Here is a 24693-nt window from a genome sequence, read left to right on the forward strand (position 1 = left end):
ATATCCTACTAATTAGCCCAAGACCCAGCTCAAGGCTGATATAGATACATGTGCAGGAGCAAAAGGACTAAACTGCATATGAGAAAGGACTCTTTTCATCAGGATGAAGGGTGATAATTTTTAGGGTATTTCCCCAAAGTACAAGTCTTCATCTCATTAAGTATTAGTCACTCAGTCATATCCAACTCTTTGCGACCCCATAGACTGTAGCCCACCAGACTTCTCCGTCCATGGGATTCTCCAGGCAAGAATACTGGAGTGGATTGCCATTCTCTTCTCCAGGGGATCTGTCCTACCCAGGGTTTGAACCCAGGTCTCCTGTCTTGCAGGCAGATTCTTTACCACCTGAGTCACCTCGTCTCATTAAAGTTTCACAACAGGATGACACTGGTGGGCATGTGACGGCTTTCTTCAGTGTAATTCATGTCCAGCCCAGTCAAGCACTTCAAGTGCATCTTTTTGGGTCACCAATACCCATGGCACCTGTCTTCAAACTTGGGGACCTCAAGCTGCAAAAGGAAAATCAAAAAAGAGTCAGTTTTGTACTGCTAAAAGAACTCTCCAGACTGGAGCCAGAGGCCACTGAGGAAGTGACTTATGTCTCTGCCCAGACTGAATCTGACCTTTTGACCACTTATCATCTAACAAAGATATCCTGAACATTTGCACAGGGTTCCAGAAATTCAAGACACTTATCCGGCCCATACCCTAAATAACTGGTGACAAATCCATCCCTTAAGGACAAATATTTCCTTTTACTATCAAAGTCAATCATAATTCTTGCAATACAACTTTAACAAAACTTGTGGATTTTGCCTTTATAACCCCCTGACTCTTTCTCTTCCCCAAACATTCTATTTTGCTAGAGCCTATCACCAACTCCTGGAGTTCACTCAGACTCACTTCTGAGTCAGTGATGCCATCCAGCCATCTCATCCTCTGTCGTCCCCTTCTCCTCCTGCCCCCAATCCCTTCCAGCATCAGAGTCTTTTCCAATGAGTCAGCTCTTCACATGAGGTGGCCAAAGTACTGGAGTTTCAGCTTCAGCATCATTCCCTCCAAAAGAAATCCCAGGGCTGATCTTCAGAATGGACTGATTGGATCTCCTTGCAGTCCAAGGGACTCTCAAGAGTCTTCTCCAACACCACAGTTCAAAAGCATCGATTCCTCAGTGCTCAGCTTTCTTCACAGTCCAACTCTCACATCCATACATGACCACTGGAATTCCAGGAGTTGGTGATGGACAGGGAGGCCTGGCGTGCTGCGATTCATGGGGTGGCAAAGAGTCAGACACCACTGAACAACTGAACTGAACTGAAATGAACTGTGTATCCCCAGCTGTAATTCCCAAGACCCCAGAGCTCTTTATTATTTGCAGCCTCCATACTGATTAATATCAATTAGTCAGGAGAATTATCAATAACCTCAGATATGCAGAAGACACCGCCCTTATGGCAGAAAGCAAAGAGGAATTAAAGAGCCCCTTGATGAAGGTGAAAGAAGAGAGTGAGAAAGCTGGCTTAAGACTCAACATTCAGAAAACTAAGATCATGCCATCCAGTCCCATCACTTCGTGGCAAAAAGATGGGGAAACAGTGACAGATTTTATTTTCTTGGGCTCTAAAATCACTGTGGACGGAAGTTAAAAGACGCTTGCTCCTTGGAAGAAAAGCTATTACAAACCTAGACAACATATTAAAAAAAGAGACGTTACTGCGCCTACAAAGGTCTGTCTAGTCAAAGCTACGGTTTTTCCAGTAGTCAGGTATGTATGTGAGAGGCTGAGCACAAAGAACTGATGCTTTCGAACTGTGCTGCTGGAGAATATGCTTGAGAGTCCCCTGGACTGCAAGGAAATCAAACCAGTCAATGCCAAAGAAAATCAACCCTGACTATTCATTGGAAGGACTGATGCTGAAGCTGAAGCTCCAATCCTTTGGCCACCTGATGCAAAGAGCCGACTTATTGGAAAAGACTCTGATGTTGGGGAAGATTGAAGGCGGGAGAAGGGGACGACAGAGGATGACATGGCTGGATGGCATCACTGATTCAATGGACATGAGTTTGAGCAAACTCCGGGAGATGGTGATGAGCAGGGAGGCCTGGTGTGCTGCAGTCCACGGGGTCGTAAAGAGTCGGACACGACTGAGCGAGTGAACAACAAAATACCGATTACTGTTTGGCAAAGCCTGTGGGCCGTATGCGCCTTACTCTGAAGGCTCCCGCCGGGAGCCTGAAGCCTACCCACCTCTCTAGCGGTCCCGGCTTCCTTCACCCCTACTAGGAATTTACCTGCCCTACGCTCCCAACTACAAGGGGCCGGGAGGCGGAAGTCGGGGGGCGGGGTCAGCCACGCGCGCCCCGCCCCGGAAGTAGGCGGGCGCTCCGCAGCCACCTCCCAGTCTGATTGCGGCTGAGGCCGGTCCTGGCTTTGTAACTCGCTCAAGATGGCGACGCAGCCACCCAGCGGGATCCGCCTCAGCGCGGTGAGCAGCCGCGAGGGGTGGAGCGGGCCGTGTCCCAGGAGGGCGGGCAGGCGGGCAAGCGAGGCGCTCGGGGGGGGGAGGCCGGCGGTGGGCGGGGGCGGCTCGTCGGCCCGGCGCGGCGGCTTGGGGCCGCGGCGGGGCCGGGGCAGGCGGCGGCGGCCATCTCTCTCCCGACGGCTTAGACGCTCGGCGGCGGCGGCGGCGGCGGCGGCGGCGGGCAGGGCCGGGCCGTGTCTCGTTTCGTTTCCTGGGCTTTGGGTTTCTGTTTTGCCTCCGCGGCTTCGGGGCGGGGCGGCTCCTCCTCCTTGGCTCCCTCCCCGGGTTTGTCCCGCAGCTGTCGTCCGAGGGCGAGGCCTCGGCGGCCAGCCCGCCCCTCGGCCCGCGGGGGCCCCTGACCCTTTCCCGGCCTCCGCGGGCCCTCGGAGCGTCCCGGAGTGCTGGGGGAGTGGCCGTCGGCGGCCAGAAATGCCCCGCGGCCTTGACCTCCTGGCGGCTGGCCCCGGGGTGCTGCGAGCTGGGACTCGTCTTCCTCATTCATTTCAATTCCTGCCGCCTTCCCTCCTGCTTCCCTGGGTGGCTGAGACTGTCAGAGCGTCCGCTCGCAATGCAGGAGGCCCGGGTTCGATCCCTGGGTGGGGAAGATTCCCCTGGAGAAAGGGAATGGCAACCCAGTCCAGTACTCCTGCCTGGGAAATCCCATGGACGGAGGAGCCTCGTAGGCTGTACAGCCCACGGGGTCGCCAAGAGTCGGACACGACTGAGCGACTTCCCTCCGCTTCATCCAACGGGAGCCCAGATCTCTCCTAGGTGGTCACCGAGCTCTGCGGTTTGCCCCGTCTTGTCTCCTGGCGGTGTCTCGTTCCGGAGCATCTCGGCCTCTTGGAAATCTTGAGCGTGTTTTGTACCTGTGCGTCTTTTTTTTTTTTTTTTTTTTTCCGAAGGGAGCAGTCACAATAAATTAAAATTTCTCTGCCTCAAGAGTGTGGGCTTGCTCTCCCTACCCGATTCTCCTGAAAAAGTTTGCCTTGTTATGCAAAAATATACCCCTTCTCGTCAGGGTGTTTGCTCAGGCCAGAGAATGGCTGTGCCAGTCTCATCATTCGAATGGTAATACGATTGCTTTAAAATGGTATTTTTGCCTTTTGACTTTCATTTGGCGAGATTCCTAACAGACCCCTGCTATCATCTGACTTTTAACATTTTTTCCTGATTAGTGTAAAATTTCACTTTACGTTTGACTGAGAAGCTGAAAGTTTGTCACACTTCATTCACCCTTTTGATTTTGGGTTAAAAGAAACCTTCCTAAAAAGAAAAAGAAAAAAAGCCCTTCATGTTCCATGCCCGTGTTTCTATTCTCTGTTTCTTTTGAGGGGAACTTTTAATTGGTTTATGAGCATTCTTTACATATCTTTAATAGATGCTTCTGGGTTCCTAAGTGGTTTATTGAATGAGCTTGTATTAAGTAGATGGAATACAGAGAGCAATTTTATTCTTTCTTAATGCTGGCCTTAGACATTGTTGCTAATTAACCTGAGTGAATCTGGGCATATCCTAGTGATTTCCAGTTAGCCTCTGCTGCTGCTGCTGCTGCTGCTAAGTCGCTTCAGTCGTGTCCAACCCTGTGCGACCGCATAGATGGCAGCCCACCAGGTTCCCACGTCCCCAGGATCCTCCAGGCAAGAACGCTGGAGTGGGTTGCCATTTCCTTCTCTGATGCATGAAAGTGAAAAGTGAAAGTGAAGTCACTCAGTCATGTCCGACTCTTAGCAACCCCATGGACTGCAGCCTTCCAGGCTCCTCCATCCATGGGATTTTCCAGGCAAGAGTACTGGAGTGGGTTGCCATTGCCTTCTCCACCAGTTAGACTCAGGTATTGTTTAATCTGGGCTTCCCTGGTGGCTCAGACAGTAAAGAGCCTGTCTGCAGTGCGGGAGACCTGGGTTTGATCCCTGGGTCGGGAGGATCCTCTGGAGAAGGAAATGGCAACCCACTCCAGTATTCTGAAGTGACTTGGCAGCAGTAGCAGCAGCCAGTATTCTTGCCTGGAAAATCTCATGGACGGAGGAGCCTGGCAGGCTACAGTCCATGGGGTGACAAAGAGTCGGACACGACTGAGAGACTTCACTTACACTTTCACTGTTTAATCACCGGGCTTCCCCGGTGGTTCAGATGGTAAAGAATCCACCTGCAATGCTGGAGACCTGGGTTCGATCCCCGATCCCCGGGCTGGGAAGAACCCCTGGAGGAGGGCTTGGCAACCCACTCCAGTTATTCTTGCCTGGAGAATCCCCATGAATGTAGCCTGAGGGCTATGGTCCATAGGATCTCAAAAGAGCGGGACACGACTGACTGACTAAGCACTTTAGCATTGTTAAATTACTTGAGAAGCTCTTCTTCAGTTTAAAGCTCGCTCCTTCCCCTCAGATTGGGCCAAATTTTGGTCCAGAAAACTGGTGAGGAAAAGTGAACTGGGTTGTTTTTGGGTTTTTTTCCTTTCCCTTGCTGTTTCTGCACTTTGATTCTCTTCCCCACTCCCCAGCCCCTCCCAAGTTGCTGTCTCTGTCTTCAGGATTGAGAAGACAAAGAGAGCAAAGATACGGGTCAATACCATCTTGAGAGACTGGCCCTGTGGTTAGCTGGTTCTCTGGGTGTAGCAGCTGTCCATGTGCTACATCTTTGTTTTATGGGTAATACGGACTGTTTTGAAGCTCAGTGATGGAAATCTCCTATCTGCAGCTTCTGGACTGTATTCCAAGTGGTCTGTTGCTTTAGGACAGGAGTTGGCAAACTGCAGTTTATGGGCCAAATCCAGCCTGCCACCTGTTTTTGTATGGCTACAAGATCCTTAAATGTTTGGGGAAAAAAAGATCAAAGACTAATGTTCGTAACATGAAAATTATGTGAAATAGATATTTCAGTTGCCATAAATAGTTTCATTTTTGAAGGTTTGATCATCCCTTTGGTATAGCTCTCAGATGTTGTTTATGGGTTTGTCAAAAATCATAGAACATAAAGTGACCCATAATGTGTGCAAATTTTAAAAAATCATTAGCTCTGTAAATTCTGAAATGGAATGCAGAGTGACAGAAACTTAAGTTTTTGCTTTTTGCCTCCATGATTCTAAGTAAATGTTGATACCATTTTGTTGTTTTCCAGAAATCCTGCTATAGATTTAAGTGACACATATGCACACTCTTCAGTTCACTTTTTCTTTTGGTTGAATTACCATATGATTTATTATCACTCTTAGCGTTATTCAGAAATGAGCCAGCCAAAACTATGATTGCTTTTTCTTTGCTGTATAGCTTTGTGTTTTCCTTGAAGTTAGTAATTGATTTGTATTTGTTTGCTTAGTTTTTCTCTGTACTGATTACTCTTTCATCCAAACTTTCAGACAACTGGAAAATCTTTTCCAGATGTGTTCGAGTACACCCAAATTTTGTCATTTTTGCTGGCTTAGTTGTGAGTTGGGGACTTCCGTTTATCATTTTTATGGACATTTCCTTCCCCTTTTCTTTGTTTTTCCTTCCCATCACATATTCCTCTTCTGGGGTTTTCTCTTGGCCACCAGCAGTAGCTTAGTGACTGAGAACGTGGGTTCTGGAGCCCATGTGCCTGGGTTCAAAGTCTGACATAACTGAATGTGTGACCTGAAGAGAGAATAATCATCTTACCACCTAAAAGGGCTGCTTTAAAAATTAACTGAACCAATACACATAAAAGTCTTATAACGGTCCTCTGCATGCCGTAAATAGTCAGTAAACATTTACTGTCTCTGTTACTGTTAACAGTGAAGCCTATCCATTTTTCCAAAAACAGGTGTAGCTTCTTGAGAACAGAGTACACGGGAAGAACATTTATGTGCCTTTTCTTGGAAATATGTTTATGCTATCCTTGCTCTTTCTTTACATATAATTTGGCGGGGCTTGTAATTCTAGATTGGAAGTGATTTCTTGTCAGAGTTTTCAAGGCATGCTTTATTGTTTAATAGAGTCCTATGCATTATACTGGGCTTCCCCTGGTGACTGAGATGGTAAAGAATCCACCTGCAGTGAGGGAGACCTGGGTTCCATCCCTGGGCTGGGGAGATCCCCTGGAAAAGGGCATGCTACCCACTCCAGGATTCTTGCCTGGAGAATCCCCATGGACAGAGGAGCTGGCTGGGCTGCAGTCTATGGGGTCTCAAGGAGTTGGACACAACTGCGTGACTAAGCACACATGCAGTACATTGTTCTAGTACTTAGGCTAGAAACCTGTAATAACATCAGGGAAATTTTCTCAGATTGTTGACAGCAATTTCCCATCTGTTTTTCTGTTTTTGTTCATCTTCTGTTTTCCTTCTCAATGCTTTTTCTTTTCTTTTGGGGAGATTTTCCCCATTTGATCTCCTACCTTTTACCATGTATTTAATTATGAGAAACATTGTCTTGTTCTCCGAATATCTTTAAAAACATTTTCTCCATTTGATTTCCTACCTTTTACCATGTATTTAATTATTAGAAACATTGTCTTGTTCTCCGAAAATCTTTAAAAAACTCGACAAAATATTTGTTCTTGTCACTGGCTGTATTATTCATAGTGTTTTTGAAGTTTTCTTTTGTTCACTGCATTGCCTCTGTCTTCTTTATGTTCTTTTTACTGTGTGTTGTTTTTTCATTCTAATTTTACACATTCTCAAGTGTGCTTATATTTCCAGATGAGACACTAAAAGCTGGATGTTCATACCTGAATAGAGCTTGTCCTTTGGTGAGTTTCAGTATTGGGTGATCAGGTAGGAAGAGCCAGGTTGTCGTTGAGGTACTCTGTGTCAGAATCTGTTGTTCCTAGAGAATAAAAATGTTAGACTAGAAAATAAGGATGTTTAGAATAACTTTGGGGCTTCCCTGGTGGCTCAGTGATAATGAATCCACCTACCAATGCAGGAGTTCAGTAGGACAACGGGACGGGGTGAGGGGGCGCAGCAGTCAAAAAGCAAGGAATTATCATTCCCCAAATCTGTCTCCCCACGTGGCTTAGGAGATTTGGGTTCTATCCCTGGGTCAGGAAGATCCCAGCAGTAGGAAATGGCAACTCACTCCATTGTGTTGCAGAGATTCAGATATGACTGAGCAATTGCGCACCAGTGCAGGAGACCTGGGTTTGATCCCTGGGTCAGGAAGATCCCATGGAGAAGGAAATGGCAACCTACTCCAGTAGTCTTGCATGGAGAATTCCATGGACCCAGGACCCTAGTGGGCTACAGTCTGCTGCTGCTGCTAAGTCACTTCAGTCGTGTCCGACTCTGCTACCCCAGAGATGGCAGTCCACCAGGCTTCGCCGTCCCTGGGATTCTCCAGACAAGAATACTGGAGTGGGTTGCCATTTCCTTCTCCAATGCATGAAAGTGAAAAGTGAAAGTGAAGTTGCTCAGTCGTGTCCGACCATCAGTGACCCCATGGACTGCAGCCTACCAGGCTCTTCCGTCCATGGAATTTTCCAGGCAAGAGTACTGGAGTGGGGTGCCATTATTGTCGGACATGACTTAGTGACTAAACAACAATAAAATAACTTTTAAAATAATTTTTTTTTAAGTGAGAGGGGAAAATGCTGTCCAGAGTGGCATGGTACAGTTGTAAAAGAACCAGATAAAAAGTTTAGAAATCATTCCTTTTTTCCAGAGGGAATTCCGCATCTGGTCTCCGCCATGGCATAGGTAATCCTGGCTGCTAGCTCTTCAGGTAGCTCAGCAGGGGACAGGAGATAGGAGTGTTATGTTGTTCAGTTTGCTCACTTGGTTTTTATTTGTTTATTATTGTGGTAAAATACACATAACATAAAATTTACTGTCCTAACCATTCTAAAGGACATCAGCCCTGGATGTTCTTTGGAAGGAATGATGCTAAAGCTGAAACTCCAGTACTTTGGCCACCTCGTGCGAAGAGTTGACTCATTGGAAAAGACTCTGATGTTGGGAGGGATTGGGGGCAGGAGGAAAAGGGGACGACGGAGGATGAGATGGCTGGATGGCATCACGGACTCGAAGAGTCAGACAGGACTGAGCGACTGAACTGAACTGAAACATTTTAAACGTGCAGCTCAGTAGCGTTATATACGTTCGCATTGTACAGCCAATCTCCAGAACCCTTCATCTTGGAAAACTAAAACTCTGAACCCATGAAAAAATAACTCTTCGTTCCACTTTCCACCAGCTCCTGGCAGCCACCGTTTTACCTTCTATGAATGTGACATCTGTGGGTACATCATATAAGTGGAATCATACATCATTTGTCTCTTTGTGGTTAACTTATTCCACTCAGCATAACGTCCTCGAGGTTCATGCATACTGTAGCGTGTGCTAAATTTTCCTTCCCTTTTGAGGCTGAATAATTAACATTCCGCTGTATATTCAGATGTGCCACATTTGTTCATTTGTGCATCAGTCGGTATTTGTGTTGCTTTCACTTTGGCTGTTAGGGTAATGCTGCTCTGATGACAGGTGTGCAGATACCTCTTAAGGACCCTCCTCACTACTGTACACAAAATCAGTAGTAAGGACCTACCTACTGTATAGCAGCGCAGGGAGCTATATGTAACATCTTATAATAAACGATACTGGAGAAGAGTCTGAAAAAGTGTGTGTGTGTGTGTGTGTGTGTGTGTGTGTATATGTAGAATCACTTTGAAGTACATATAAGACTGAATCACCTTGCTGTACACCTGAGACTATCGCAGCATTGTAAATCAACTCTATTTCAGTTAAGGGGAAAAAGACCCTGCTGTCAGTTCTTTTCAGTTTATACCTAAAAATAGAATTCCTACATCATATGGTAAATCTACATTTAGTTTTTTGAGGACCCTCCATATTGTTTTCCACGCTAGCTTCACCATTTTTGTTGTTTAGTTGGGTAAGTCATGTCCGACTCTTTTTGACTCCATAGACTGAAGCATACCAGGTTTCCCTGTCCTTCACTATCTCCCGGAGTTTATTCACACTCATGTCCACTGAGTTGGTAATGCCATCCAACTGTCTAAACCTTCTGTCGTCTCCTTCTCCTGCCCTTAATCTTTCCTGGCATCAGGGTCTTTTCCAGTGAGTCGGCTCTGCTCATCAGGTGGCCAAAGTATTGGAGTTTCAGCTTCAGTCGTTCCAGTGAATATTCAGGGTTGATTTTCTTTAGGATTGACTGGTTTGATTCCTTGCTCTCCAAGGGACTCTCAAAGAGTCTTCTCAATACCACACTTCAAAACCATGAATTCTTTGGCACTCAGCCTTCTGTTTGGTCCAATTCTCACATCTGTACACGACTACTAGAAAAGCTATAGCTTTGACTATTCAGATTTTTGTCAGCAGAGTGATGTCTCTGCTTTTTAATACGCAAACTCTGGGAAATAGTGGAGGATAGGGAATCCTGGTGTGCTACAGTCCATGGGGTTGCAAAGCTAGGTTTGTCATAGCTTTTCTTCTAAGGAGCAAGCGTCTTTTAATTTCATGGCTGCAGTCACCGCCTGCAGTGATTTTGGAGCCCAAGAAAATAAAGTTGTCTCTGTTTCCATTGTTTCCCTATCTGCCATGAAGTGATGTGACTACATGCCATGATTTTAGTTTTTTGAATGTTGAGTTTTAAGCCAGCTTTTTTGCTCTCCTCTTTCACCTCAGCAAGAGGCTCTTTAGTTCTCGCTTTCTGTGTTAGAATGGTATCATCTGCATGTTTGAGGTTGTTGGTGTATCTCCTGGCAATTGTGATTCCAGCTTGTGAGTTATCCAGCCTGGTATTTTACATGACATGCTCTTTTCCCAATAACCAGTCTGTTCTATGTCTTGTTCTAACTGTTGCTTCTTGACCTGCATACAGATTTCTCAGGAGGCAGGTAAGATGGTCTGTCTGATATTCCCATCTGTTTAAGAATTTTCCACAGTTTGTTGTAACCCACACAAAGGCTTTCACATAGTCAATGAAGCAGATGTTTCTCTGGAATTCCTTTGTTTTTCTGTGATCCAGTGGATGTTGGCAATTGGATCTCTGGTTCTTCTGCCTTTTCTAAATCCAGCTTGAGTATCTGGGAGTTCACAGTTAATGTGCTATTGAAACCTGGCTTGGAGAATTTTGAGTATTACTTTGCTAGCTTGTGAGATGAGTGCAATTATGCAGTAGTTTGAACATTCTTTGACATTGCCTTTCTTTGGGATTGGAATGAAAACTGACCTTTTCTAGTCCTGTGGTTGGGTGCACAGGGATTCCAGTGGCTTTACAGCCTCTCCAATACTTGTTATTTTCTGTTTTTGTTGTTGTGGGGTTTTGTTGTTGTTGTTAATAATGGTTGTGCCTTTGAGTGTAAGGTACTATCTCACTGTAGTTTTGATTTTCATTTCCTTAATGATTAGAGATGTTGAGCATCTTTGGAGAAATGTCTTGAGTCCTTTACCCATTTTTAAATCTGTTTATCGTCTTCTTCTTGAGTTGTGAGAATTCTTTATATATTTTGCATATTACTTGCTCTGCTGGGTTTTTGCCCCTCTTCTGTAGGTTGCCTTTTCACTCTATAGAATGTGTCACTTGATGTAGAGAAGTTTTAAATTTTAGTACAATTCAGGTTCTTTTTTCTTTGGTTTCTTGTGCTTTTGGTGACATGTCAAAATCATTGCCAAACCCGATGTCATAAAATGTTTCCTCTATGTTTTCTTCTAAAGATTCTAGCGTTTCAGCTCTGAAGGTCAGGCCTTTGATTCATTTTGAGTTAATTTTTGTTTATGGTGTAGGGGAAGGGTATGACTTTTTGTACTGTTCAGGGGGTTCTTGTGGCAAGAACACTGGAGTGGTTTGCCATTCCCTCCTCCAGTGGATTATGTTTTGTCAGAACTGTCCTCTATGACCCGTCTGCTTTGGGTGACCCTCCACAGCATGACTCGTAGCTTTATTATGTAAGCCCCTTCACCATGACAGGGGTATGATCCATGAAGGGGGTTGAAGGCAGAAGGAGAAGAGGGTGGCAAAGGATGAGGTAGTTGGATGGCATCATCGGCACAGTGGACATGAACTTGAGCAAACTCTGGGAAATAGTGGAGGATGGGGAAGCCTGGCATGCTAGAGTCCATGGGGTCGCGAGGAGTCAGAGGCGACTTAGTGACTGAGCAACAACGGGGTACAACTTGATTCTTTTACGAATATCAGGGTTTCCCAGCACTGTTTGTTGCAAAACTGTCTTTTCCTCATTCAATGGTCATTACACCCTTGTGGAAATCCTTTGAGCATTTATTCTGGCCTGTTGCCTGGCTTGCTTTTACCCACCTATTTCCACTTGTCTCCGAGTCCACGGCCATCAGTTTCTCCAGAGAACAGACCTCTTGTCTTCCCATGGTTTGCCGAGTGTAGTTGAAGGACTTGCTCAGGGTAAAAGGATCTGGGAATCTTTCTTCTTTAAATACTTTCAGCCTTTCCCATTTTTCATATGACATCTAGTATCTTTGACTTCAAAGGAGCAAGTCTTATTTCTTAAGTCTTCCTGGGATTGCCAGGGTTTCTGACCTACTTCTTGTTGGTTTTCCCATCTCCTGCAGGCTTTGGGTTTCGCTCTTTCCAGGATATTGAAGCAGTTGTCACTACTCTGTACTTCCCAGTCTCCAAGCTGCTATTTTGTCCACTATTTTTAATCGCTGCTTTGGTTCTTTTTGTTCTCCTGGGTTTATGCCCCCCACCCCTTTTCCTTCATTAGATAGCAGCTCCAAGAGGGAGCCGAGGTAAACACTCCTGTGTTCAGGCGTCCACATTCAAAGTCTTATATTTAAAGGATTTTTAAAATCTGGGGCCATTTGTTGATTCTAAAAATGCTGTTGATTCTAAAAATTCTGTTGATTCTTTAAAATATCTATATGGTCTTCATTGCATCTCCTTTTTGTGTGTTTTTTGGAGGGGAGTCTTACTTTTTAAAGGTCTAGCTATTTCAAGGGATTCTTATTTTATACGGCTTCCCTGGTGGCTCAGTGGTAAAGAATCTGTCTGCAATGCAGGAGACCCAGGTTCGATCCCTGGGTTGGGAAGATCCCCTGGAGGAGGGCATGGCAACCCACTCCAGTACTCATGCCTAGAAAATCCCATGGACAGAGGAGCCTGGCAGGCTACAATCCCTGGCGTCTCACAGAGTCGGACACAACTGAGCGAGCTGCAGCAGCAGGAGCAGTTTTATAGGCTGATATTTCTTTTACCCAGTGTTGAAGTTGGGGGTACACTAAGACTACTGTGTCTTGTCTGAAAACATTTTCTCCTGGTGGATTGTTTCCTTAAACAATTATTTTAGATTATTTTAGATTGTGTACTCAAGTATTCCCCAAGTAATGGACGTGAGTCTGAGTGAACTCCGGGAGTTGGTGATGGACAGGGAGGCCTGGCGTGCTGTGATTCATGAGGTCGCAAAGAGTCGGACACGACTGAGCAACTGAACTGAACTGAATGACCCCAGAGAATCATGTGCAGTCCGGTTGAGGCTGTGTCTCCACAGTGGTTCTGCAGGTTAAATTGAAACACTTAACCCAAGTAAAGACGCGCCTCTTTACAGAACTTCATGGTACACTTTTTTCTTTTAACCTTGACTGCAGACGGAAACAGACAAGCTTCTCATTGAGCATATTTCCCCTGCCCGCCTTTGTATTGAGGTAGGAGGGGGCAGCTACCTTCAAGTACATGCTTCTCTGCCACATTTCCAATCCACAGTCACCATTAAAATGGAAACCTTTATATTCCAGTTAAGCACCCCACTCTAGTCCCTAGGGTATCCCTATTTTCAAATCTTATTTTTGTTTTTAATTTCTTCTTGACTTGAGGCCCTTGAGTGTTTTCTTTATTTATATGTGAGCTCAGTTGTGCCTTTAAAGGTATGTTCATAGTTCATTCATAGTTGCTCAGTCGTGTCCAACTCTTTGCGACCCCATGGACTGTAGCCCACCAAGCTCCTCATTCCAAAGAATTTTCCAGGCAAGAGTACTGAAATGGGTTGCCATTTCCTACTCCAGGAGAATCTTCCTGACCCAGGAATTGAGCCCATGTCTCTTGCATCTCCTGCATTGGCATTGGGATTCTTTACCACTGTGCCACCTGGGACTTTAAAGATATGCTTACCTTAAAAAAAAAAAAGACAACACACACTTATAATGCTTATTATGTCCCAGGTGTTCTTCTGAGTATTTACAAATATTAAATTGTTTAATTCTTCTAACATCTTGGTAAGCTGCTGTTATTATCATCCTCATTTTCACAGACGATAAAACCTGAGGCACAGAAGGTTCAATTGCTTACCTGGGATCAGGATCATACATCTAGTTAAAGATACTCCAGAGGCTGTGTGTGTGAGATCAGGATCACGCGTCTAGTTAAAGATACTCTATAGGGCTGTGTGTGTGTGTGTGATCAGTGTATATGACCTGTGTGTATGTGTGTGATCAGATACTCCATAGTCTGTCTGGTGTGGGTGTGTGTGTGTGTGTGTGTGTGTTGGCTGTTCTAGGGAGTTTTTCTTTCCAGCTAATTGTTTTAGAGATGAGAATTAATAATACCTATACATAATGCTTCTTTTTTGGGTGTTAGTTCTAAAAGGTCTTGTAGGTCTTCATAAAACCGTTCAACTTCAGCTTCTTCAGCATTACTGGTTGGGGCATAGACTTGGATAACTGTGATATTGAATGATTTGCCTTGGAGATGAACAGAGATCATTCTGTCATTTTTGAGATTGCATCCAAATACTGCATTTCGGACTCTCTTGTTGACCATGATGGCTACTCCATTTCTTCTGAGGGATTCCTGCCCACAGTAGTAGATATAATGGTCATCTGAGTTAAATTCACCTATTCCAGTCCATTTTAGTTTGCTGATTCCTAGAATGTCGACGTTCACTCTTGCCATCTCTTGTTTGACCACTTTCAATTTGCCTTGATTCATGGACCTGACATTCCAGGTTCCTATGCAATATTTAACTTATATGCAGAGAACATCATGAGAAACGCTGGACTGGAAGAAACACAAGCTGGAATCAAGATTGCCGGGAGAAATATCAATAACCTCAGATATGCAGATGACACCACCCTTATGGCAGAAAGTGAAGAGGAACTAAAAAGCCTCTTGATGAAAGTGAAAGTGGAGAGTGAAAAAGTTGGTCTAAAGCTCAACATTCAGAAAACGAAGATCATGGCATCCGGTCCCATCACTTCATGGGAAATAGATGGGAAACAGTGGAAACAATGTCAGACTATTTTTTTGGGCTCCAAAATCACTGCAGATGGTGACTGCAGCCATGAAATTAAAAGACGCTTACTCCTTGGAAGAAAAGTTATGACCAACCTAGATAGCATATTGAAAAGCAGAGACATTACTTTGCCGACTAAGGTCCGTCTAGTCAAGGCTATGGTTTTTCCTATGGTCATGTATGGATGTGAGAGTTGGACTGTGAAGAAGGCTGAGCGCCAAAGAATTGATGCTTTTGAACTGTGATGTTGGAGAAGACTCTTGAGAGTCCCTTGGACTGCAAGGAGATCCAACCAGTCCATTCTGAAGAAGATCAGCCCTGGGATTTCTTTGGAAGGAATGATGCTAAAGCTGAAACTCCAGTACTTTGGCCACCTCATGTGAAGAGTTGACTCATTGGAAAAGACTCTGATGCTGGGAGGGCTTGGGGGCAGGAGAAGGGGACGACCAAGGATGAGATGGCTGGATGGCATCACGGACTCGATGGACGTGAGTCTGAGTGAACTCCGGGAGATGGTGATGGACAGGGAGGCCTGGCGTGCTGCGATTCATGGGGTCACAAAGAGTCGGACACGACTGAGCGACTGAACTGAACTGATACATAATGCTTGTGTTTAAATACACTAAAAGCCACTATTTATCGTTCATCATTTCTCACCGATGCCTTCTTTGCTTTGTTCCCCTGGGACTCTTACCCAGGAAACATTGTGTACCATGTTTTGGAAGTGGTGTATAGAATGAAGTCACTAAATGAAAGTTGACAATCTGCACACAGTCTGCCAGATATTCTAAAACTATTAAACAGGGGCCTAAATACCTAGTTTCTAACTCCAGACTTCACCCCTGTGTCATTTGTGCCCAGTTGTGTCTGGCTGAACCTGTGGACTGTAGCCTGCTGGGCTCCTCTGTCCATGGGATTTTCTAGGCAAGCGTACTGGAATTGTTGCCATTTCCTACTCCAAGGGATCCTCCCAACCTAGGGATTAAACCTGCATCTGCTGCAGAATACCCAATTTCTAACTCCAGACATCACACCTAACAAATTCATAAAATAGAGAACAAAGACAAACTCTTCTACGGGTACTGGTGTTGATCAGTCATTCTCTCCTTTGGTAGCTGACACCCCAAGACCATCCCCCATAGCAGGATCTCGGTTGGCTGAGGAGTGTTCTTTCATAAATGGAGAAGTGATGCTTGCACAAGAGGAGGGGCTAGGATAGGACTCAGGTGGACTAATTGACAGGAGGGTTCTTGTAGAAGATGATGGTCTGGAAATTGATTTTCTTTATAAAAACTCTGCTTTAGAAAGTTCTGGAATTCCTTATACTCCGTTATTACGTAGATAAATGCTGTAGAAAGTCGTAATTCCATATACTCCAGTTTGCAAACCACTCTTGCACAGAATACCTTTTTTCACATGTGTAATTCAACCTGATGGTAAACATGCTTGAGGATGGTCTAAAACTGAGGGTGGACAGAGGAAAAGCAGAGCTTTTTCTGACATCTTGTGGGAGCAGCTGAACACTACAAATGTTTGGTTATAGTCATATCTCTAGGCTCTTTACATGAAACACTTAAATTGCCTCTTTTGCTTCCTTAAATATGAGATAATCTGTTCAAAATGAACACAGAAAAGTCCTCATTTCATGAAAATTCTCAGCGTATTGAAATATCCAAGCCTCAGCCTTTTTGAACCATTTGTACATTTTTACACATTTGAAATCTGCATTACTCAGGATTAAGGGAGTGCCCTGTATGATTAACATACTCTTCCATCCTTTATTACGATGAATCAGACAAAATCTCTGGAAGTCAAGGAGGTTTGTTGCATTTGAGTTGTTACTTGGCATTGTTTGAGGACTTTATAGATATGTTTATTAAGCCTAATGCACAAAAGGCGAAAACATCCCTTTGACAAAGTCTTAGTTTTATCTCATGGTAATTTTGAGGTGGCTCTAGTGGTAAAGAACCCACCTGTCAATGCAAGAGACGTTAGAAATGCAGGTTCGATCCCTGGATCTGGAAGATCCCCTGGAGGAGGACATGGCAGTCTACTCCAGTATTCGTGCCTGGAGAATCCCATAGACAAAGGAGCCTGGTGGGCCCACGGGATCTCAGAGATGGGACACACCTGAGCAACTAATGCTCTCAGTTTTGAGGCAGCTCCAGCAGGGTGGAGCATCTTGGCATTGGGTCCTTTCTGATACGACTCTGGATTGGTGGGCACAAAGAGGCAAGGGGTTTGCCACCCATCTTAATGAGAAACTGGCTGATTTTCAGCCTCATTTTCCAGGAATCTAATATGGGTTTTATCTTCCAGGTATCTCCTGGCACAAGCAGTTAAGTCCTTTTTGCTTGATCTTGGTGTTAATACTGTGACGAAAGATTATTTTGGCTTCTATTTGCAAAAGTGAGACCTTAATTAATTTACATGAATCATTGGTTTGTTTCAGCTTTGCCCGAAGTTTTTACATACAAATTCTACAAGTCACACTTGGCCATTTAGTGCAGTTGCTGAATTAATAGGTAAGTAAATTGATGTTTCATATATAATCTGTTGCTGGCAGTTGAAGTTCTAGAAAGCTTTTTATTGAAAAGTAACATGAAGACGTGCTTTTTAAAAAAACCAAATGTGTCAGTGATAACATTAGTAAAGGTTATCTAGTATCACAACCATTCAAACTAGACTCCGATCGGTCGTTGCCCAGCTTTCCCTGTATACTGTTGTTTTAAGTATTTCCCTATATAACTGTCAGAGCAAAGTATTTTAATTTGCAGAGTTCCTGAAGCATTTATGTTGAAAATATTTTTAGTCTCATCATAAAAGAAATAGGTCTGTTGCCGAAAAATGAGAATTATGTTTATTTTAAAGTTGGAAATTATTTCTAGTATTTTTCTGCTGTTAGTAATTAGGAGGTTTTATGTACATGTGTATATGTATTTGGCTGTTGTGGGTCTTTGCTGCTGCATGGAGGCTTTCTCTAGAGGCGGCAAGCAGGGGCCGCTCTTCCTTGTGGTGTGCGGGCTTCTCCCGTTGCAGAGCACGGGCACTCGGTGCACGGGCCTCCGCAGTTGCAGCTCTTGGGCTGTCGGCTCGGTAGTTGCGGTCTGCTGGCTTGGCTGCTCTGAAGCATGTGGGGTCTTCCTCGACCAGGGATCGAACCAGTGTCCCTTGCATTGCAAGGCAGATTCTTAACCACTGGACCTCCAGGGAAGTCCTAAAAGTGTTTTAGTGAACATGAGAAAAGAGGCAAGGTCATGATCGGATTTGCATTATGGTTTTTCTTTGGTAAAATTCATACACATGAATTGTTTGATTTAAACATGTTTGTGAAACAGATAATAAAGGAAAACTATATTTTTGGGGAATTCTTAGATACACTTTAGATTATTTGTCAAGGAATGGTTCTAAAATGGATGCACCAAGAATAAGGAAAGAAAGAAAATTTGAGAACCCTTCTTTTATTTATTCCTGATAGTTCAGTTGGTAAAGAATCCGCCTGCAATGCAGGAGACCCAGGTTCGATTCCTGGGTCGGGAAGATCCTCTGGAGAAGGGATACGCTACCCACTCCAGAATTATTGGGCTTCCCTTGTGGCTCAGCTGGTAAAGAACCTGCCCGCAATATGGGAGATCTGGGTTTGATCCCTGAGTTGGGAAAATCTCCTGGAGAAGGGAAAGGCTATCCACTCTAGTATTCTGGCCTGGAGAATTCCATGGACTTCATAGGCCATGGGGTCACAAAGAGTCAAACATGACTGAGTGGCTTTCACTTCCTTCTTTTCTTTGGTGTAGTTAGATTTTCCAGAGTCCCTAACGTGTTCTGTTGAGATGTAAACTCTGAAGTATAAATGAGATAACATGACAGCTATTCACGGTCACTCTTTTTCCTTTTTATGGCAACCCAGAGGAACTGCTCAGCTGGGACTGTTCATTCATACATAGTACTTGTCTAGTTTTGGGATAGGGCAACTGAAAGCCATTATGCTCTTTGTGGTGTATCACATTTTAAGTGTGTTGTTTTTAATAATGCTGAAGTGGTTGATGAGAAAGATTATTTTATTTTAATTGAAGGCTTACAGGAGTTTGAGAGCCACTTTTTATATTATAATAAAGTCTTCAAAATATACCTTAAAAGTATTTTTAGTCAGTCAGAAATATTCAGATAGATTTTAGATAGTTTATAAGTTGATGTTATTACTGCTACTGTTGAAATTTTTTTCCTTTTTCTTTGCTGTAGTCCTTAATACTTAATAATTGTTCTGAGAGAAACAAGTATGCTAGACAAGGGTGTTAAATGATGAGGTGTACAGAGATGGCTTCCCTGGTGGCTCAGATGGTAAAGAACCCGCCTGCAATTCTGGAGACCCGGCTTTGATCTCTGGGTTGGGAAGATTCCCTGGAGAAGGGAATGGCTACCCACTCCAGTGTTCTTGCCTGGAGAACTCCATGTACAAAGGAGCCTGGTGGGCTACAGTTCATGGTGTTGCAGAGTAAATACCACTAGGCGACTGTCACTTTCACGAAGATGATAAAAATGTACCTGTCGTCAGAAGCTTATGTTAGATTAAAAAGGGCTAAAATTTGAAGAAATGTGCAGCAGGTAAACTCATCTGTGTGTATGTTAGCATACTGCTTTCTCATTCATTGAGTGATCCTGTGTGGACTTTCCATGTCAGCCTGAAGTGCTGTTGATACTCAGCTCAGTTTCCTTTATGATAGCTAGGCTAGTTCTTCGGGCAGAGACCTTCCTGTCTTGATCACCTCTTCATGGCAGTGATTCTTTTGGCTTTACACTTGTAGTGGGTTCCTGTCTCCATTCTTCATGTAACAGATGGAGGGCTTTAGATAGAGTTAATTCTTTAAGAGTCAGTGAGCAATATGTAGCATGGCACAGGTTAGTTTCATGTCATCAAATCTTAGGAGTTCGGAAATATTTCAGCTTTTAAATTTTCCTTAAAATATATTATTCTGTTGCTGGTTATAAAGGGTTGTTCACAATGGATTGCTCTTCTTTAAAAACCAAAATCAAAATTTTTCTAACTTTTATTTCCCAGATAATGCTTATGATCCTGATGTGAATGCTAAACAGATATGGATTGACAAAACAGTAATAAATGACTGTATATGCCTGACATTCACTGATAATGGGAATGGTATGACTTCAGACAAATTACATAAAATGCTAAGGTATGTAAAAGGGTCGCACTCCTTAAAATCATTGTTGTTGCCTAGTTGAAGTGTTTCCTGTGCCATTCTCATTGCCTGTAGTTCCTGTTTGTTAGACATGAACTGTTGTGCCCATAATGTGCTCTGTTCTCTAAGCCTTCTATCAGTTTCCACTGCTGTCAGGCTATTCGGCAATCCCGGCCATTCTCATCATCCCTCCCCTGTCTTAACTTCCCTAAGATCCCACCATTCCTTTAGAGCTGTAGCACATTGTCCTCTGTTGTTTGTGCTTTAGTAGAAAAATCGTTTTAGCTACCATATCCGATAAAACCTAACACTTTGGGGAATGGGAACTGATAAATTTAAAGTGATTCAAAGGATGAGGAAGTAGCATAGCCATAAGGCCTTGGGCTCTAGGGTCAAAGAAAAGGATGACATGAAAGCTAAAATACGTAGTACAGGATGGAGATAGAGGGAGGGTTTGGAGCAGAGGTGCTTCTGCTGTCCTCCAGCGTTCCGTATGCCGCCAGAAAAGGCAGGTTCTCCCCAGCAGGAGGAAGAGGTGAAATCTCAAGGTCCCAGAAGCCTCAATTAGTTCATCCATTCAGCTAGGATGTGCCAGGCAATGAGTTCCTGTTTTAGTGTGTGTATGGCAACCACTCCAGTATCCTTGCCTGGGAAATCCCATGGACAGAGGAGCCTGGTGGGCTATAGTCGATGGGATCACAAAGAGTCGGACACGACTGAGCGACTAAAAACAGCAACAGTCCTTACATCCCTATAGTGTGGATTTGGCTTCCTTCACTTAAGAGATGGGGAAACACATCAGTACAGATCTTCCAGCAAGGAAGGATAGGGCCAACATTCAAACTTAGGCATTTTACTTGATATTAACAATGTTTGAATTAAAATAAACGAAGTTTATACTTTTTTCTTTTTAGCTTTGGCTTCAGTGAGAAAGTTACCATGAATGATCATGTCCCAGTTGGATTGTATGGAAATGGCTTCAAGTCAGGATCTATGCGTTTGGGTAAAGATGCAATGGTTTTTACCAAAAATGGAGAAAGCATGAGCGTGGGTTTCTTGTCTCAGACGTACTTGGAAGTCATAAAAGCAGAACATGTTGTTGTCCCAATCGTGGCATTCAACAAAGATCATATCCTTTTGATTTTGAAATGGAAACTGAGGAAGTGGTCTGGACCATTCCATCCTTTTGGCCTCCTCTGGTTCTTGTTTTTAAATCGTACCTTCCATTCTAGCTCTTGTTCCTATTCACTGCTTCTACTCTGCATCTGGGCTAAATGTTTGTCCCTCTCTGGTCTCTGTTGGAATTGTGCCATGGAAATACTCAACATAAGGTGATTGCATTTTTATTAAGCTTCCCAGAGCTCACCTTTTTATTTCAGTCTTTTTGTGGTCAGTAAGACTTACAGTCTAGCTTGAAATTTTTACCAACAACCATGGAAAACAAGATGTCTTTAGGAAAATGTCTTCTGTATAAACATTCAAATATTTGAAATCATTAAACTCATTAGGAGTCATAATATACTTGTTCATACTTCTTGTTGTACATTTGAAATCACACTGTGATTTTAAAATTTAGAGGATAATTTAGTAGTTTTTCAGTTTGAGTTGATTTCCATATTATAATTGAAAAATGTTATTGGTCTAAGTCTTTAACTTAGGATATACGACAGGTATTAAACTCAACAGAATCAAAAGCGAGCCTTGCTGCAATTCTGGAACATTCTCTATTTTCTAAGGAACAGCAGTTACTGGCAGAACTTGATGCTATCATAGGCAAGAAGGGAACCAGGATCATCATTTGGAATCTCAGAAGGTAAATGAAACGGTAACCCTCAGCTGGTTAACCATTTGGGAAGTAAAGTGCATGGAGTAATTTCATTATGTTCATCCATTGTTACACCGAGTAGAAATGTATTGGAAGGTCCTCATTTTATGGCATATTTAATGAATTACCTTTTCCCAAGAGTGTTTCATTGAGGCTTCTTTGGCTTCAATTTGAGATAATTTTATATTATTATAAATAAATTTCCTGGCTCTGCCATTCTATCTACATAGCACTGTTTTTTGGCTCTTGGTTATACCATCCCTCTCCTCAAAAAAAAAGACACAGCAAGATAAAGCCCAGCCAACAAATCCCAACTTGGTAAAGTTAGAAAAATCCTTTTGGTTCATTACATAAAGCTAAGCATGATTCAGCATCTGTTGAGAAAAGTAACATAGATGAGACTTCTGTGTTGCTAAATCTTTCTGAGGATAAAATCCTTTCCAAATGAAGCTATGAACTTTAGGGTGAGTGTATAATATTGAGAGATCTAATTGGTCTGTTGAACCAAAGGAGTTAAGCTGAAAGAGTGATAATCTTAAAGTCCTTTCATTCTTACACTTTTCTGACCTCTTGCATTCCCTTCTTCTTTTCTCTTCCTTTCTTCCCTGTCCCTCCCATCCTCACCCCCATTTTTTTTTTAACTCAATTTTGAGGTACTTGCAGACTCCTGTGTAGTTGTAAGAAATCTCAGGTACTCCTTCCCCAGGTTCCCCCCGGTGGTAACATCTTGGAACACTGTACTAAGATAGTACTGTTGATACTGACATTGATACAGTAAGGACATTTTCATCAGCTCAAGATCCCTTTTATATCCACACCCACTCCTTCCTTAATCCCTGGCAACTGCTAACATGTTTTTCCATTTCTATGTCTTTGTCATTTTAAAGAATATTATTATATAACTGGAATCATATAGTATGAAACCTTTTGGGATTGGCTTTTGTCATTCAGCTTAATTTTCTGAAGATTGATACAGGTTCTTGTGTGTTTCTGCTTGCTTCCTTTTTTAGTATTGCATGGAATGCATGGACCACAGTGTGTTTACCAATCTAGTTGTTTACAATTTTCAGTTACTACAAATAAAGCTGTGAAATAAGTGCAGAGAGGTTTTTGTGGGAATATGGTCATCATTTTATTGGATGAATGCCCAGGAGTGTAATTGCTGGATCATATGGCATTTGCTAGTTTAGTTTTTTAAGATGCTATCAGAATGTGGCTCTCTCATTTGACATTCCCACTGGTAATATGTGAGTAAATACAGTTTCTGCACCTTCCTGGATTCCTTGTCTTCCTTCCTGCCTCCAACTCCTCAGATCTTGACTCTTACCATGTATTTGTTTGTGCTTTATTTTGTTAACTAAAGGTTACTTCCTTGCTTCTCTTATGGTGAAGTTAATATTTAGCTCTTTAAAAAATTTTTTTACAGCTACAAAAGTGCAACAGAGTTTGATTTTGATAAGGATAAATATGACATCAGAATTCCAGAAGATTTAGATGAGACAGCAGGGAAGAAAGGGTACAAGAAGCAAGAAAGAATGGACCAAATTGCCCCTGAGAGTGACTATTCCCTGAGGGTGCGTATTCTGTTCTCTGTGGGAGTGAGAAAACTAGCAAATGATGGAAATTACATTATCCACTTGTGTTATAAATGCTGCCAGAAATCTCTAAATGAAAGTGTCTCAGACATGAAACAGTGTATTAAATTTGTCATGCTCACTGGCTGTTTTATTTTCTTAGAAAAGTTTTTAAATTGCAAAGTCATCAGGTCTGTAGTGGTTGTAAAAGTTCTTTTACTGTGTGATTAATTATTTGGATTGGGACTACTTGAATCAAGATGCCCTGGTGACCATATTGGTTAATTCAATCAAAATACCAAACTGTCTTTTTAAAAAATTAAAATATTCTAGAACACATGCATTGATTGGTACTCTAAAGCCATTTTACATATAGCCTACAGAAAATGCGCCTTAATATAATTTTGTGGTAAATATCTCTGAGATTTGACCTTAAAGTGGAATATGCTTTTAAGATTGAAAGAATTAATGTATCAATATAACAATGTTGATATGATAATACTGCTGTTTCTTAGTCACTGTGAGACATGCAGTACTGACTCCGCACCCCGCACCCCCTTTTTTTCCTTTTGGTCAGCCACATCCTGGTGTGTCAGATCTTAGTTCCCCAGCCAGGAGCCACAGGCCTTCCTCGCTCCCTGCAGTGGAAGTGCAGGGTCCTAACTACCGGACCTCCAGGGACTTGCCCCGTTCCCTTTTTTTGCAATAAAATGATCTCACACCCCAAGCTAAGGATAACGTTGACAGCTTTACTATGTAACTTGTTGTGAGATTCCAGCAATTACAATGGCAGATGTTCCTATTTCTTGCCATACCCCAGTGTGATAGGGAAGTATATCTTAGTGGTTAAGAAAGTCTTGCTCAAGAATACCCAGAGATAGCCAGAGCAGATGGAATAGTTTTAGTATACTGCAAAGTAAAATGTTTCAAAATATCAGTAATAAATTTATTTTATAAGTGACAAAACACTACTTTTGAAATCAGGAGTCAGGAGGAAAAAAGTGAGAGAAATGTTCAAATTTTAGTTTTGTATTGAATTTTTCATATTACTATATCCTCATTGAGTTGTTCAATTCATTTCCTTTAGAGATTTCTGAGAGCTTGCAGGCAGGCACAAGAGATCATATTCTAACATGTATTAGGATGCTTAGTTTGGTTATGATTCTCAAGTATCTAAGCTTTGATGCATTAAGAATTGAAAGCACATTTACCCTCGCAGTGCAGTGGTTAGGACTCGGCGCTTTCAAACTGTGATTGTTCAGGTTCAGTCCCTGGTCAGGGTACTAAAAAATAAAAAAGAATTGAAAGCACATTTGGATGACTGCTGATTGTTACAGTTCCATATGGAAAAGGTGTTGTCTGTCCACTCCCGTTAAATATTGCTGCATTTTTTTTATTTTCAA

At 42.9% G+C, this 24693-nt stretch overlaps 1 protein-coding gene across 1 annotated transcript in view; it reads left to right on the top strand.

Moving 5' to 3' along the window:
- The first annotated feature begins 2421 nt into the window (after positions 1-2421).
- Positions 2422-24693, top strand: part of MORC3 (MORC family CW-type zinc finger 3) — a 44615-nt gene continuing 22343 nt past the window's right edge. Inside the window, exons 1-6 of the mRNA XM_060406538.1 lie at positions 2422-2486; positions 17149-17221; positions 19753-19885; positions 20806-21019; positions 21556-21704; positions 23143-23290. Of these exons, the coding sequence (XP_060262521.1) occupies positions 2448-2486; positions 17149-17221; positions 19753-19885; positions 20806-21019; positions 21556-21704; positions 23143-23290 (756 nt within the window). The 5' untranslated portion in view covers positions 2422-2447. The remainder of the gene's footprint in view (positions 2487-17148; positions 17222-19752; positions 19886-20805; positions 21020-21555; positions 21705-23142; positions 23291-24693) is intronic.

The sequence above is a fragment of the Ovis aries genome, chromosome 1, assembly GCF_016772045.2.
Source record: "Ovis aries strain OAR_USU_Benz2616 breed Rambouillet chromosome 1, ARS-UI_Ramb_v3.0, whole genome shotgun sequence".
Lineage (NCBI taxonomy): Eukaryota > Metazoa > Chordata > Mammalia > Artiodactyla > Bovidae > Ovis > Ovis aries.